This window comes from Medicago truncatula, chromosome 4, assembly GCF_003473485.1.
Source record: "Medicago truncatula cultivar Jemalong A17 chromosome 4, MtrunA17r5.0-ANR, whole genome shotgun sequence".
Lineage (NCBI taxonomy): Eukaryota > Viridiplantae > Streptophyta > Magnoliopsida > Fabales > Fabaceae > Medicago > Medicago truncatula.
In genome coordinates, this window is record NC_053045.1 from 36,424,164 (window position 1) to 36,442,012 (window position 17,849).

Below are 17,849 nucleotides of genomic sequence, written 5' to 3' on the forward strand. Positions count from 1 at the left end.
ACTTATAATTTTAAAACTCTTCCCAACCATTGACTAGGCAGGGTACTGAGTCGTTGGGTTAAATGGTTGAACAATTGAGTCATTGGTTGAACTGCGTGACTGAATCAGATCAACTTGGATGACTCAATTAGATAACTCACGGATGATTTTAAATCGAGCTTGAAGCATTTCAAATGCACGTTCGATGTCCTTCCGACATCCCTCTTTGCAAATAACTTATCGGGTTCACTTTGAGGAAGTTTGATTGATTTGATATAAGTTGGATACGAAGGGTAGATACCATCAGTTAGATAGTATGCCATGTTATAAGGACGTTGATTCACAAAGTAATTCACCCTTGGAGCCTTTCCCTGTTCAACATCATCAAACACTGGTGACCGGTCTAGAACGTTTATATCGTTCAACGTTTCCGGACATCCAAAAAAGGCATGCTAGATCCATAGATCATGAGATGCAATTGCTTCAAGAATAATTGTAGTGGTTCCCTTATCCCCCCCTGGTAAATTGACCTTCCCATGCTTTAGGACAATTTTTCCACTCCCAGTGCATGCAGTCAATACTCCCGATCATTCATGGGAACCCGCGCATTTCACTAACATGTAGTATCCTTTGCAGGTCATCTTGGGTTGGTACTCTCAAGTACACTAACATGTAGTATCCTTTACAAAATCCAAGTAAGCACTCCAATGTTGTACCACTTCCTATTTTGATGTATTCATCGACCGCATCTGCTGCCACACCATATGCTAACATTCACATTACATTGTCATATGTAGGCTTATTGACAAAGTACTGGGGACTAGACAACACTGACAACTCAAATATTTTGACTGAATACAAACAAATATTTGATTGAAATTAATTTCAAAACAACTCAAACACCAACTTTTCCAACATCTCTTTCTTCCGGTCATTGAGATGCTCTTCGGGACTTAACTTTACATACAATTTCATTTTCTTTAATTTGTTTTTCTCCTGTTGCACCAAGGTGAACTCTTTCAATTGTTCAATCTCTTGCACTTTGATTTGTTTGAATTCAACCCACTCCTTTTCCCCCTCCTCCAAGGCAACGTCCTTGCTTTTCTTTTTACCTTTTTTTTAGCTGCCTTCCTACCCATTGGACGAGCACTAGATCCTATAGAGTTTGAGCCACATGCATCACTGTCGTGAGATCTCTCAGATCCACTACCTCCTACTTGACTACCATAATGTGGTTTATCACGAAGAGCGTGTCATTCTTCCATTAAAGTAAATTGAACATTCTTCCCACATGCATATAATTCCTACGCTTTTGCCAAAACATCAGCCTCCGACCAACCACTTCCTTGCAAACTCTTAGCGCCTTCATAAGCGTCAATCCATTTATACAGTATTTTGCTCATATAATTAAAACGGTTTCTGCATGCAATTACACCACGTGGAGGATCGAATGAGCAATGCTCATTACAATACTCAACAATTTTACCCCAATATGCTTCACCTGGTTGGTTTCTCCCGACAATACTGCATGTTCCATATTTTATCCACCCACTAATTAGCACCAAATTTTGTTCAGTGTTCCATTCTGGTTGCTGATTTCTCTTGCTCTTGGGAGTTGTATCCTCTGGAATTGGAGTGACTTCATTAGCTCTTGTCATTCCACCACGATTTATTTGTGTTGAAAATTCAGGAAATTCACCAACACTCTGAAAATTTTCATTCACCATTGGCATATAACCATTAAATGAGGGTGTTTGAGATAGATATCCTATCATAGATCTATAATGTGGATTAAAGTTGTTTGGAACAGAAGATGAGTGATTGAAATTTGATACAAAACTAAAATTAGGCATGTTTTGAGGATATTGGTTGGAAAATTGATTTGGGTTTTAAGGATGTTGGTTGGGAAATTGATTTGGGTTTTGAGGATGTTGATTGGGAAATTGATTTGGGCGTTGATAATTGTTGGGGTTTTGGTAGCTAAATTGGTAATCAGAAGAATTTTGGGTGTTGAATTGATTATTATTGGGATCCATTTCACTAAATAAATCAAAAGAAAAGCTAATAAAAAGATTAAGAGAGTGAAAAACTTGGTGTTTTTTTCTGTGTCCAAATCAAATGATTCAAGTCTCTATTTATAGAGAGAAAAAAATCACAAATTTTGGTAAAAAAAATAAAATTATTTGCAATGAAATAATTGAGTCCAAAGTATTAAGATAATAAAAATCGAAGCAGCCAATCGTAACATGCCAAATGTCCCAGCTTTATCCAAAACACTTTCTCTCTCTGCGTGCACAGGCTCCACACACGCCCTGTCGGCGCGTGCATCTCACGCACCAGCTTTGGCAAACCACAACGCGCCACGTGGCTTAACCGGGATAGAGTTCAACATGTTGATTTGTTTCATCACCTCTTTCCTTCACATCATTTTCCTATCATTTTCAACAACCTCATTCCAATGGTTCAACATATTGAAGGTTTGGGCTTTGGCTGGCCTTGGCTTCGGTGTTCCTCTCTCTGGGGTTCCTATTTTGTGCGTTGGAAGTTACGGCCTTCAATCTTTTGTTGGAGTGGTTGTCTATTTCTATAGGCATCAGACCTACAGACCTCCCCTCTACATCGATGATGATGGATGCTAGTGGGGCCGGGTGGCTTTCAATAGGCTCATTGGACATGGTCTAAGATTGAAGTTTGGAAATTCTGATGGAATTATAGCATTAGCAACGTAGTTGTGAAACACAAAATGATGAAGGTAGTTTTCATTTTAAATATGTTTTTGGACCCTATAAAATTGGGAACTTCTAAGTTTAGTCCTTACTTAATTTTAATAGGTTTTTTAGTCCCTACAAAAAAAAATTACTTCTAATTTTAGTCCCTCTTACAACAAAGTTTGTTTAATTATCCTTAAACTCTTAAATTTTTGAATGATTTTTTTGAGACAAGTTTAGAACACTATGAAAGGTTCATTTACTAAAATTTACAATTTTTTAACATGAAACAAATTGAATATGAATTTTTCAAAACGACAAAACTTAAAGATAAAATTAACAAAACGTAGAAATCAAATTTTGCGACAATTTTTTGCATAGGAACTTTTAGTAATGTTCTCAACACGTTGCAAAAAATTGTTCAAAAACTCAAGAGTTTAAGCATAAATTAAACAAATTTGAATTTAGGAGGGACTAAAACTGGACGCAGAAAAAAAAAAATTAAGGACTAAAAAAACTATTTAAAATTAAGTAAGGACTAAACTTGAAAGGTCCCAATTTTATAGGGACAAAAAACATATTTAACCTTTTATTTGTTAGTTAAAAATGTTTTTAAAACTAGGCTAAAATATGGTTTTAGTCCTTACAAATATGCCTCGTTTTGGTTTTAGTCTCTAAAAAAAATTGTAGTTTTTGGTCCCTGCAAAATATTTTGTTTTTGAAAATAGTCTCTGACTTCAATTTTGTGATGATTTGTCACCTTTGTAGGGACTATTTCTAAAAACAAAATATTTTGCAGGGATTCAAAAATAAAACAAAATATTTTGCAGGGACTTTTTTTTTTTTAAATGAGTTCAGTCATCATATGCCATGTATGCAAATCATCACAAAAATGGGGTCATGAACTATTTCCAAAAACAAAATATTTTGCAGGGATAAAAAATTACATGGATTAAAATCAAAACGAGACATATTTGCAAGGACCAAAACCATATTTTAGCCTTAAAACTATAATGAAGTTAATGACCTATCATATTTTTATTGGTCGTTTGTAAAGAGGATGTGTTATGTACGACTCTATGCAAGAATTTCTCATTATACTCCCCTTCAAAAAGAAAGATATGAAGCATTAAAAATGGGAATCTAAAGCACAGTTCAAATAGAAATTATCAATTAATGTTTTATTAATTTTAAATTCAATTACATAAAAAAAAGCTTGAACAGATACAAAGTGGATAGTGTTTAAAATGAAAAATTGAAAACCCAATTATCAATGGGAAAATTAAAGATAGGACAAAGAAAAAAGGAAAAAAATTACACTCTCAAATTAGTGTTTTTGGACAATTTGATAAAAATCTTATATTCTTAAATTATTTATTAATACTTGAAATAAAAAATTGAATTGGAATTTCTACACCTTTTTTTTTTAACCTGGGGCGTTCAATGGACTTTATCAAAGACCACATTTTGGCAACTTAACAAATTTCTAATTGTTTTCATCAATGCATCTCAAACAAATTCTCCTTTATTTTTGCCATTTTTTTTATGCATCTACATTCAGTTCTTAATTACCACTCTAAATTTGTATTGTAGTTGATGTACATTTTGAACGGAAGTAAAATCATTGCATGTGTGGATTTTAAGTATACTTTCGTGTTTATTTTTTTATGTTTCATATTTGTTTCAGATATATTGTGTGATTGGGTTGCACATTCTTCTCCATTACTAATTTGAGGAAAGTATGTTTTTCTATAAAATTAATGATTTTCGTGTTTGTGTAAAGGTTCATGATCAAATCTTGATTATTTAATATCGGTTGGAATATAATGTGGTTTCATGTTTTCCCTACCATTTTACTATAATTTTGCATAGCTGAATTTGTAGAAACATCATCATTTTGAGCTGTTGGGATTAGTGGTAGAATAAATATGTAAAAAGAAGACTGGGGAGGGTTGAATCCGCGACGTTGGGCAATTTATGGCATCCCTTTCCACTGCAGCAGTAAAATTTTACTGATATTATACATCTATTATACTATATAAGGTAATTTTGGAGGATACCATGGCTCCCGCCCGTCACCAAAGAGATCCGCCACTGGTTGGGATATGAAATTTAATTTGGCGTATTGAAACACCACCAAAGATTAACCCACAAGTAAAAGATTGCAAGAACAAGGAGTGCCATTCCAGAGTTTTACGTAATTTGTATCAATACCAACCAAGATTTATAAAAAAACGTATAAATTGAATATTGAAAATGAATTTAAAATAAATTTAGATAACATTTCTTTATGCATAAATTTAGATAATATTAAGTATTATAAAACACAAACAAACATATTAAATTAAAAATTGTACAATAAGTTATACATACGCAAGAAAATACAATATTTAAAGACAAATAGACAAAGATGTAAGTCTCAGTCTTTACGCCAGTAAAAATAAAAAATAAAAAATAAAAATTGTTACGAATTAAAATAAAAGTGATTTTGACATTGAATAGTTTACAAATTTATAAAAAATATATATTAGAATCTAGGCTTAATTAATGATTTGGTCCCTTAAATTATTTGTTGGTTACATTTTGATCCCATAAGTTATTAATGTTACGTTTTGGTCCCCTAACTTATAGTCCGTTAGTCAAATAAATCATTTCCGTTAAATTGGGTGAAAATCTGTTAATCTTCATCCCTTTCATCATTAAATCCAGAATTTCAACAAAATTCACCACCTTCATCAACTCTATTCATCAGCTCCATTGAAAAATCTAAAAACTTCATCACCTCCCTTCAACACCAAACTCAAAAAAATCAAAAAATAAAACCCCAACAAACTCTATAATTCAATTAAAACTTGAATGTTCAATTTTTCCCAAATTCAAAACCATATTTATCAAACTTCAAATCAACTTCATGGATTCACATTCATACTTCATGTGGGTTACCTTTCCCAGTTACGGTAACAACCTCATCTCTTTTACCCCAATTCTTCATTCTCTCGTCTACCCCAATTCATTACATCATTTACTTATAACAAGTCCAACAATAACAACCTCATCTCTTTTCATTCATAGCACAATAAAAACAACAACAATAACAACAAATCTTCCAACTTAAAAGCCATAGAAATATTTGGAACTAAAAGCTTTATCTTTGGGGAAAAAATTAATTACTAGATTTAATGATGAAGATGAATGGGTGATGAATTTTGAGTTTTGATGATGAAGAGTGATGAATTCTGGGTTCAATGATGAAGATTAATAGTTTTTTTATAAAATTTAACGGAAAGGATTTATTTGACTAACAGATTACAAGTTAAGGGACCAAAACGTAATGTTAATATCTTATGAGACCAAAATGTAACCAACAAATAACTTAAGGGACTAAATCATTAATTAAGCCTAGAATCTATTTTTTTTTAGTTTGTTTATCTTTGTAATTATTTTATTTTAAATAATTTAGTTTGTTTGGATACAAGTATTGAAATGGATTTTTGGTTACAAAATTACTACAATCTTTCAACATTATTTTGTCTCCCATCCACAAAAAATATTTAGTTTGAGTAACTACTTTCAACAACTTGTCATTTAAATTTGTTTTTTTAGATAAAAAAAATCAAAATCTATAACAGACTTGGGATCCAAGTTACCAAAATCACTTTTAAGATGATTATTATTTGTTTAAATATTTTTTTTTCTAAAAAAAACTTATAATAAACAGACTTGGGATCCAAGTTACCAAAAGTAACAAACCTTGGCCCCCAAGGCGCTATAAATATAAATACTTATCGCGCCACTTTCAAATTAGAAGTTAGACAAATAAAACGATAAAGCAGAAAGAAGTATAAGAAACGATAAAGCATATAAATTCTCGCCGTAACTGTAAAGCTCCATTGCCGCCACCTTCTCGCAGCGTCTCCAGGTCTCTTCTCTCAACGTCCACCGCCATGCCAGAAACCGAGTCAATTGATATTGAGTGGCCGGCAAAGCGCGTCAGAGACACATTCGCGAAGTTCTTCGAAGAGAAGAATCACGTCCATTGGAAGTCCAGCGCTGTCGTTCCTCTCAATGACCCTACTCTCCTCTTTGCTAACGCCGGTAGCTACTTGATCTTCTCTCTTCTCCTTCTATTATCCTTATTGTTATTCACCAATCAGTTTTTTTTTTTTTGCAGATTCTTGTAAATTGATTCCCTAGAAATAGAATCTCAAATTAAAATCCGCTATTTTATTGGTTTTTGTTTGAGTTGTTCAATTTTATTCTTGGCTTATTGAAGCTTTTCATTTTATTTTTAGGGTCTTAAGTTGAAATTTTCTTCTTGTCTTGTTTATGATTTTGACAGGGATGAACCAGTTCAAGCCAATTTTTTTGGGGACTGTTGATCCTAATACCGCGCTGAGTAAACTCACTCGTGCCTGCAATATCCAGAAGTGTATCCGAGCAGGTGGTAAGCACAATGATCTTGATGACGTGGGGAAAGACACTTACCATCACACTTTCTTTGAGATGCTTGGTAACTGGTCCTTTGGCGATTACTTCAAAGAAGAAGCCATTAGCTGGGCATGGGAGCTTCTTACAGAAGTATGTTTTATCAATTGGAGTTTCAATGAATTATACGCCTTATGTTGTTTGTTAATTAAAAGTGTATAATTTAGTAAAATCATTATGAAGGTGTTTTGTGCCTTGAATTGAAAGAAAAGTTGATTATAATGTTCCTTTAAATTCGAATAAGCTAGCTAAAGTTATTCTGTTTTTAGGTGTTTATCTTGTTTTCAATATCTTCAAATGCAGAAGTTGGCAGCTATTTAGTTCCTCAATATATATATTGCATGACTATATATCTTTTCTGTTTACATTGTAGGTATATAACTTACCATCAGATCGTATTTATGTTACATATTTTGGTGGTGATGAGAAAACTGGTCTTGGCCCTGACAATGAAGCTAGAGATATATGGTTAAAGTTTTTGCCTCCTGGACGCGTTCTTCCTTTTGGAAGTAAAGTATGTTTTCATTGGGTTTTCTCTTAAATGCGTAGAATAGAATATTTTTATAAGACATGCAAAATATGTTTAATATCATAGTTAGCATTATATTATTCTAGCTACTAAACAGACCTAGCATCCTTTTCTGCCATTTTCCCCTTTCTTTTCAGCCATTGAAGATATTTTATAGGTTTACTTCTGTTATTCTATGCCTGTGCTGAATGTACTATTATAATAACTTATTAACAATGTGACTGCTGGTAGTTATCAATGATTAACTGTTGTAGAAGTGACTCAAACTTGGTTTCTGGAAGTGCCAAAATCGGGGCCCGATTTGGTAAAATCGGAGGCCGATTTTGACAGTGTTTTGAGATTTTCCATTCGTGAAAAAACGGCGTCCGTTTTGTGAAAATCGGTGGCCGATTTCGCGCAGTGGGAAAAAAAGGAAACATATTTTCTGCTTCTAGATTTGTTCCAATTATTTGAGGGATATTTTTACTATAAATATAGACCTTGTATCAGATGTGAACCTTGAGGTAGAGAGTCTGAAAACAAGGGTTTAGAAGCCAACACTAAAACTAGGGTTTGCAGAGTTTGCTCTTGGCAAGAAACACTAGGGTTGGGATTGATTCACCTTGGGAAACACTGTTAGGATTGAGTCTCTTGGTTACGGGAAGAGATTTGGACCTTGGGTAGAATTAGGTTGAAGACTAATTCTTGTAAACTTTTGATATCTCTTTTGTAAAGTTACTCATCATTATAGTGGAACGGAGAACTACTCTCTCCCCCAGACTAGGTTAGTATTGGACCGAACTGGGTAAACAAATTTCGTGTGTTCTCTCTTTCTTTCTTTCTCCGGTTGTTTTCTACTTTTGCTTGTGTTTATAATTGTCATCCACTTTGTTTTGGTTTCTTGATTATTTTGCTTCACACATCAAGTAATATATTGGTGTGATTTTCAACGAATTCACAACATTAACAATGGCATACTGTCCTATAATTTATAAGCTTTTAAGCTGCTCATATGCCGAGTGCTGGGATCATTTCAAAAAACTGGAAATGAAAAATTAAAGGGATTTTTTAAATAATGGAATCAAGCAAAATCTATTTAAAATTATATTGTAAATTGTTTCTCGACTGAATTGGCGAATCTAATTTGGTGTTTATCTTTGGATAGGACAATTTCTGGGAAATGGGTGACACTGGTCCTTGTGGACCTTGCTCTGAAATACATTTTGACAGAATTGGTAACCGCAACGCTTCATCTTTCGTAAATGATGAGGATCCTAACTGCATTGAGTTATGGAACCTTGTCTTCATACAGGTATTTTAATGATATATTGTGTGTTATTGCCATTTCTCCCCGCCCTCTCCGCCCAAAATAAAATTTGTGTACTTGTTAAGTTGGTTTTAGAATCCATTGTTCTAGCTTGCACACTTTTTTCTAGAGCAATGAAATTTGTATCTTATATGTTTCTGTTGATCTCATCTACTTTATAAGTTATTATTAGAATCAGCATGCAAACTTTTTCCATCCCTGTGAAGTCTGTATCTTATATGTTTCTGTTGTCTCACCACAGTTCAATAGGGAGGCTGACGGCTCTCTTAAATCCCTGCCTGCAAAGCATGTTGACACTGGCATGGGTTTTGAACGACTGACCTCTATACTGCAGCATAAAAATAGCAATTATGATACTGATGTCTTTGTGCCTATCTTCGATGCTATTCAGCAGGTATGGTTGTTAAGGAACTAAAGCTTATCGCATTTCCATATATATTTCTAAAATCAGAATCATATGTAGTCTTGAATTGTGCGATATTTGAATTTGAATTGTAATACTTGTAATATTTTGTTGCTTTTCACCCTTTAAGGGAATGTTTACACATATGGGAGACAGGGGACATAGTATTTTGTCAGCAAGCCTCCTATTAGGCACTTATGTTAGGCTCAGGTGACCTAGTTTCATATTATGTAATAAATAGATTATGTGTGTTGAATAAACAGATGAAGGGACGGAATTGACAGGTGGCAGTTATTTTGCTTATGGTTGTTTGGGAGAGACTCGAGGCTAGGCTCTCTAACATCCTAGGAGTTTCCAGCAGTTGTAACTTATAACTTCCTGTCATAATCCCTTTTGTATATTAACTCAACAGAAACATAGTTTCCATTAGAATTATATGGCTCCAGTTTAACATATTTCCAAATTTATCTGGACCACGATTTTTCAATGAACCATTTTAACATAGCGTGCATATTTGTATGAATTATTTTTCATTTAGTATAGTGATTTTATACCTGTGACTGTAATCTGATTAGGGAATGATGATCCAGTTGATATGTAATTTTGTTTTCTTGTAACTCATTTACAGGCAACTGGTGCTCGACCATACTCCGGGAAAGTTGGACCACATGATGCAGATAAAGTTGACATGGCATACAGGGTTGTTGCAGATCACATCAGGACTCTGTCAATTGCCATTGCTGATGGATCTCAACCTGGTAGGATATTGTAGACTTGGTATCTTTATTGACATACTTTCCTTATGGGGATTCAGAAAATTCAATTTTGCTACCTTTTGCCCTCATATGTCTTGAGGAAGGCATCTTCTTCACAGACAGGGTTGTAGCTTTTGTGGAGATGCACAAGGAATATAAATTTTCTACCATTTATTAAGGATTTTGAATTATATATAATTTTGCTTGTGATGCTAACCCTATAACAGTTTATCTAAGTGAACACCATGTACTCTCGCTCTCTTTAAAATTTAGGATATCCACAATTTATGGTATTTTGATGTTAGAGAGGAATGTTTACCTTAGTTTTGTTATGCTTTCTATTTTGAAGGTAATGTTGGTCGCGAGTATGTTCTGAGGCGTATACTTCGTCGAGCAGTTCGGTATGGAAGGGAAGTGCTAAAAGCTGAAGAGGGTTTTTTCAATGGGTATGTACAATGGTTAACTATTTCAATTTTTTGTTTATTATTTCAAATCTAAATCTTTCTTACCACATCCCACGTCCCAGTGCCATTTCAATATCTAAAACTCTTTTTATCTATTATTTCAAATTCAAATTCGATTCACTTGCTTAGATAAAAAACTTATTATTACTAGTCATTTGCTTAGTGTATTCCAGGCATAAATTTGTGAAGATATATTCTGTTTTTAATGTGTGTTTCTGTCGTCAATCTTGGTGAATTCAGGCTTGTAAATGTTGTGGCAAACGTGCTGGGTGATGTTTTCCCCGAGCTAAAGCAAAATGAAGAGCGCATTAGGAAGATGATTCAAGTGGAGGAGGAAAGTTTCAGCAGAAACTTATTTAAGGTGAGGATAGACATGCATGAAAATATTTTTATCGGTTGTCACTTTTTGGTCTCCGTGACACAATGACAGCCATCTGAGTTTTTTTTTTGTGTAAACTTGATGATTCTTTTATTGATTAGTTGGTATTCTTTTGTTATTTTTCTTTCTAATGAAATGCCTATGAATAAAGGAAAACCTGTTTTTACTTCTCCAGGGCATCAGAAAATTTAACAAAGCCGTTGAACATGTTCAGGGAAATATACTGAGCGGGGAGGCAAGTAAAATAATTTATTTTCAGATATTTAATTTGCTTGGGTTTCATCGAATATTATTGCTTAGTTTAGTAATTTTGCGACGGGACTCTGAGCTATTTCTCATACAGTTGTCTCTTGATTATAGGTAGCGTTTGAGTTGTCCCATACATTTGGGTTCCCATTAGATCTCACACAGGTAGGTGTATTGCTTCACAATAGCGATCTGCATGAATTTTTTCTTTTATTATGCTTTTATGTATTTGTATTTCCTAACATTTTCTATTTATCAGCTTATGGCTGAAGAAAAGAAATTTTCTGTTGACATCGAAGGTTTTCATCGTGCTATGAAAGCCGCGAGGGAAAGATCAAAAACTGCTCCAAAGAAGGTATTTTGTTTACTTCAGTGTACCTTTTAGGTGTCAAAATTCCTTCTGAGTTTTGAACGCACATAATAAAGTTAAAGGATTGAACAAAAACAATTGAAAATATTAATACCGGTTTTGTCTTTTTTCTTGTCCTCTTCTCAACATAATTATCTGTTGCTTGCTTTCTTTCTCTTTTTGTATGTGATTGACACTGATTTCCTTAGCAGATAGAGACATCTACTTCTCTTCCAGAATTGTTAATAAGTTCACTCTTTATTTCCCTTCTGTTACAGAAAGTTTTGTCTCTGAAAAGCAACGTGGAAACGTTATCGATTCCTGCAGCCAAGAAAGCTGAAAACAAGATCGAGATAGTCCTACCTCAGGTATTATATCTGGAATAAGTTTGCATTGCAGGATCTATACTTTTTACCTTGTTCCACTTTTGTCTGTTTTTTATTGTTGTGCTTTCGTTGCTATTTGCTCATGTGTGAAATCCTATATTTAGTTTTAATATCATAATTCTTGTAGGATCAAATGAGAAAAGCACAAAAACATGTTGCCGAAGAAGACAAACGGAAAGCTGTAAAGATAACTACGGAGAAGGCAGACCTAGCTGTTTCCGACGGGAAATATTTTTGCATATCTCACGTTGATGTTGGCCTGGATGTTGCAGCCGTTCGTGAGGCTGTAAAAAAAGTCATTGATCAGAAGGTATTTGCAGATTCATAATTAATTAAGAATCTTGCTGGGACTCCAGCATTTCATTGAGTGACCTCGTTATTTGTTGAGTTGGATGCATAATATGATGCTTTTGGAACTCAAACTTTGTTGATGTCATTGTATGTCCAAACACGCTCTTTGAGTTTGCCATGTGTCCTTGGCAATTATATTTTCTGTCAACATCAAACAGTAACTGGAAGCAATGTTTGCTGATAAACAGGGACTGTCGGTGATGGTTTTTAGCACTGATGAATCTACAAACAAAGCTGTAGTGTGTGCTGGGGTGCCGGAGAAAGGAGACAAAGGTAAGCTGGATGCATCAGAATGGCTGAGTAATGCTTTGGGGCCACTGAAAGGGAGATGTGGTAAAGGAAAAGGAGGTCTTGCAACGGGTCAGGTTAGTATTTATCGAATGACTCTAATTATCGCTTATTAATAGAGGAGTGTTATTTGAACAACGTGGACAACTTAAGGGACAATCATAATTTACAAAGAAAAAGTAGGTATTGACACGAAAATCAAAGCAATAGAGAGATAAAGTAAAAAATAATGTGAGTATGAGAGAGAAAGTTGTCACAAAAGTTGTCAAAAAAATGGATTTTCAAATATCATTTCTCTATTAATAATCTTTCCATTCCATATATTATGTCATTTTTTCGGTAGTGCACATCTAAAAAGAAAAAAAAAAGACAAAATTACACAATTAGTCCCTTAACATTATTTTAGGTAACACTTCCGTCCTTTATCTTTTTTTTTGTCACGATTTAGTCCTTTATGTTATAAAATAACAATATAGTTATCCTTTTTTATGAAAAAAATAATCAAAAACTCCAAAAAAAAATCATCAAACTCATAGGCAAACGCAAATCTTCAACATACAAGCCTAGAAAATCAAATTTCTTTGAAAAAAATCTCATAAAAAATGATAAGATATTGTCATTTTATAACATAAAGGACTAAATCGTGACAAAAAAAAGATAAAGGACGAAAGTATTACCTAAAATAAAGTTAAGGGACTAATTGTGTAATTTTGCCAAAAAAAAATCACTATATTGATTTTGATTTATAAAATAACTTATATTTATATTTGATCAAAACGCCCTGGTTTTGCTTATTATCTACCATAGATTTGATTTGGTTTCTGAAATTTTGAATTAATCCGACGTAATATCAGTTGTAGTTTTGTCGAGCTTCTTAACTCTACTTGAATTTTTATATTAAAAGAGAAAGGGCAAGAAAGAATAAGGAAACTTTGTGTTAGTTTTTTTTAACTTAGTAGCTTGATCTTAAAATATTATTTTTCAACAATCACTTAATTTATCATGGTCACCTACTTTAGGGAGTCAGTCTTATAGACATTGCTTAGCTGATCTACTTTGAAATGTGTTTGCCCAAAGTCTTCGGAGATAGCTAGATTTTTGTCATTTTGAATTTGTTATGGCATCAACGATAAGCATCTTAGGAATGTTTTGATCATCGAATTATCGTTTGATATGTCGGCTGTTTATGAGGCGATTGTTTATTAATTCTGTCTGTCCTAGATGTGTTTGGTTGATATCATATTGATTTGCGTATGCATCACCGGTTTTCAGGGTACAGATGCATCACACCTAAATGAGGCTATGGGTCTTGCCGTGAAATTTGCATCTGTGAAATTGACTTAATGATGCAATGGAGTATGTTCTTCTAGTGGTGAAAGCATGATAATGCGGTCATCATCTGTATAAATCATTCAGAAGGGAAGGACCCATTGATGTAATTTATTAATCTGAATAAGGTTGTGTTTGGCAACACAAAAAAGTTAGTTTATAGTTTGTTGGACTATCTTATAAGCTTGTTTTGATAAAATGAGATGTGTTTGGTAAAAAGCTTTTCTTACTAGCTTATAACGTTTTTTAAGAAGCTAATCCAAGTAGCTTTTTAGCTTATAGCTTGTAGCTTTTTATACTTTCTTCCCATTTTAACCTTTTCTTAATTTTATTTTATTTTATTATAATAAAAAAAAACTACCCACTATCTTCTTAAAGTAACCATGTTTATCATGTATGGCTTTTTAAATTTTCTTGTCCACTTTTTTGTTTTTTTTTACTTTGCTCATAATTCATATAATATAGAATTTTATATAGAATTTATAACAGTGAAACAAGTTTAGTTAAATAAAATTCATAAAAATAAAATAAAAATTGTTAAATAAAAAAATTCAATTGAATTCATAAATACATTTATTATTTTGGAGATGAAAATAATTTGAAATATATTTAAATATTTAAAAATAAATGTGTTAAGTAATAAAAATTATATATATGATATTAGAAAAAATTAAACAAGCATGTTTTTTTATGTCATTTTATATTTATAGTCACTTCAACAGCTAATTTTACCAAATATTTTTAATTTTAATCAGCTAACTTTTCAGCTATAAGTTATCAGCTATCAACCATCAGCTATAAGCTAGTTTTTCAACTATCAGCTAGCTTATAGCTTTTTTTTACCAAACACACCCTAAGTTGAACATAGTTATAATTTTTAGTACCTGAAATTTTAGGGTTAATATGTTTACAAAGTGTTATTTGATTGCAAATAGTTTTTCTATAAAAAATCACAAATTGTGCCAGTGTAAATAGCAATTGAATTGATTCGCAAAGGAAGCACACTTTGAAGTAATTTAATTATTAATCTGGTTGAATTGAACATAATTCTAATCTTCAATGCCTGAATTTTTTTGAGTTTATGCAAAAGTGTGCCTTGATGGCAAGGAATTTTAGTCATTTTTATAAAAAGATCTCAAGTGAGCAAAAGCCACTCATGTCTTGCCACGTGCAAGACTTAAATTTTATCTGTTTGATGCATTCAGTACATCATAATATCATACACCCTCACCTCACCATATCACACTCTCTGATTTTAAATGAAATGTACTCCGTCCCTATTATAAGAAATTTTTGATTTTTTAGATTCATTATGTAATTAATTTATCTTGTTGTAAATATAGACTAAATACATCACTTATATAATGAATCTAAAAAGCCAATTGTTTCTTATAATAAGAATCGGAGGGAGTATTAATTTTGTCTTTGCTAAAAGAGAATTAAGTTGAATAAATGATATGTATGAGATTCAAACTCCGACCTATGCATATCAATGTCCCTATCAATTCAGTAATGCTCACGGAAATTTAATGTTATTTTTATATAAACAGTATAAATAGTATTGATTTTGGTAACAGTATGAATACACTACTACATATATAAGATTTAGTAACACTTCAAAATTGTAACTAAATCAAAAACAACTGTTACTATTTAGATCTTGTAACATTTGACAAATGTCAGGTAAAGTCCGTGTTACTAAATGATTTCAGTAACATTTGAGAGTAAAACTTGCAACACTTAAAAATTGTTACTCATTTAGTAGCTAATTAGTAGCAAATTTGTAGCCAATCTATAGCTAACAGTTTAGGTTGCAATTGCAGAAATTCTGTTACATAAATGTTACTAATTTGAAGCTAATTAGTAGCCAATCTGTAGCTAACAATTTTAATTGGAATTGCAGAAAATTCTGTTGCATAAATGTTACTGAATAGTGAAGTCTGGGTAGATCAATCAGTAAAACACAAACAATTGATTCGATCTCAAATTCTTATTAATATTAAGATCACTACACAAATTGAAACCAATTCCTAATATAGACACATTGTAGTTAAAAGCACCAAAAGTAAATAATACAGTTAGAAGAAAGACAGATGGGCCCGACTCATTAAAAAGAAAGCAAAAAAGTATAAATGTACATGAACTTAACAAGCTAAACTAACAATATGTTGGGAAGATATACTTAATTAAAGTAATGCCTCCATCTACTTCCTTCCTGCAATGAAGGTGAAAGATGAAAGAAGACTGTAATCTTGGGGGTCCATACATAAACAGTCCATACATAAACAGGGTTAATGGAGGATAATGAAGAAACTACTGCCTTAGTCCATATTAGGTGGTCCAAAATATATATGTATTGGCAAAATACAAAAATGGATAAGAGATATTCCGGGGAACAAATAAACTAATTTGATCAGTACTAATTTCATAAATATGGTAAACAAGTAAGACCTTTTTAAAGATGTCAGACCACCATATCTGCAAATCTAGAAAATGGAACTGTCAAGTTAGACCTCCAAGAACAGAGCTCCCCACCCTGTTAAACAAGTTGATTACCAGTTAGCATGAGGTGAAATTTAACTTTTTAACTCCCTGCCACCAATATTTTACCCTATAATCTGAGAAAATTCTAGTTCACCTATTTTTCCTCCTCTGCCAAGAAACAACTTTCCAACTTGTGAATTAAAAGCTCTACTAAGTACCAATATACAATCAGTTATATAAGCATACATAATGAGCATGTCTAAAGTGATAACATTGACATTAGAATAGAACAAAAGGGAATTTGAAAAGAAAAAAAAAAAACACTTTTGGATTAACAAAGTCCAACATAAAATTGCAGCCTAAAAGAATTTAGAGAATTTAAAATTGAAGCATAGAGAAGAAATTAAAGGCAGTGCAGAAAGAGACCTCTGAAATCGTATCCAACACAGAAACCTCAACCAACACCAAAACCTGCAAAAACAATTGCAAAACAGGTTCAAATTTCATTGAGACAATTTATCAAACACCTCCTATGCAACACAATAATACCTTGGAAGAAAAACTTCACTGTCAAATTTCACAATAATACAACGGGAAACAATGCTGCCTTTTGGTAGCTAGAGCTGCAATCCGAAGATCGATATCGTTGAATTGTTGATGGTTGGACACTGGCGGTTGCCGAAATCGATGATTGCTAAGCTTCAGCTAAAGCATAAGCATGAACAAATGAATGAATAAAGAATAACAGAATCAACAAATTATAACTAAGAACAAAAACACAAATTATCACTTATCTCAAATTGAATTAATTAGAACAAAATCACGAACCCTAAGATGAAGATTCTATAACGAATGGAATGCTGATGAATCGAGCTATGAATTGACGTTGTGAACTGAACGAAGAATCGAAGTGATTATTCGAGGTTGTGAAGAGAGAAAGAACGTTAATGTGGTGAATAGCTCTGCTTCTGTGATCGATTTGTTGTTTGTGGTCGAGAAAAGAAAACTGAATTCTGAGAGGCGTGGCGACGATGATGAGTGACGGTGGTGATGTGGTGGCGACGGTGGCGATTGATTGTTGTTGTCGATTCATTTTGATTTTTGGTGAGAGAGAGAATAGAGAAAGAGAGTTGAGTTATCACTGAAGTGTTGGTAACATTTACCTTTTTTTATTTGTTCAAAAAGAAATATAGAGTAACATTTTATTTGATGGGTGCTCTTAAAACTGAAAATAAATTATGTGTGTAACACTTTTTTAAAATTGTCACCACAAAAATGTTGCAAAATGTCATATGTGCAGTAGTGATAGGAGAGAAGGGAGAACACATTTAAGTTGGATGTATTTGATGGTGTTGGAGAGAATTGGAGACTCGGTCATCCCCGTGAAATAGGAGGCTCAGCTCCTTTT

At 33.0% G+C, this 17,849-nt stretch overlaps 2 protein-coding genes and 1 long non-coding RNA gene across 3 annotated transcripts; 1 reads left to right on the plus strand and 2 right to left on the minus strand.

Moving 5' to 3' along the window:
- Positions 1 to 1,283: 1,283 nt before the first annotated feature.
- Positions 1,284 to 1,706, minus strand: LOC112420881 (glutathione S-transferase T3-like). The gene has a single exon (XM_024780653.1). The coding sequence runs from the start codon at positions 1,704 to 1,706 to the stop codon at positions 1,284 to 1,286; it is 423 nt and encodes a 140-aa protein (XP_024636421.1).
- A 4,729-nt stretch (positions 1,707 to 6,435) lies between these two features.
- Positions 6,436 to 14,108, plus strand: LOC11443642 (alanine--tRNA ligase). The gene is made up of 15 exons (XM_024782526.2): positions 6,436 to 6,782; positions 7,027 to 7,265; positions 7,546 to 7,686; positions 8,846 to 8,992; positions 9,249 to 9,401; positions 10,039 to 10,168; positions 10,515 to 10,611; positions 10,870 to 10,990; positions 11,184 to 11,243; positions 11,369 to 11,419; positions 11,514 to 11,609; positions 11,882 to 11,971; positions 12,117 to 12,299; positions 12,529 to 12,705; positions 13,901 to 14,108. Exons 1-15 carry the CDS (start codon positions 6,632 to 6,634, stop codon positions 13,970 to 13,972), a joined length of 1,908 nt encoding a protein of 635 aa, XP_024638294.1. The 5' UTR covers positions 6,436 to 6,631; the 3' UTR covers positions 13,973 to 14,108.
- A 2,229-nt stretch (positions 14,109 to 16,337) lies between these two features.
- Positions 16,338 to 17,503, minus strand: LOC112421306 (uncharacterized). The gene is made up of 3 exons (XR_005645817.1): positions 17,270 to 17,503; positions 16,868 to 17,146; positions 16,338 to 16,493 (listed from the first exon to the last, which is right to left on the minus strand). It is a non-coding gene; the product is annotated as an uncharacterized lncRNA (long non-coding RNA).
- Positions 17,504 to 17,849: the final 346 nt, after the last annotated feature.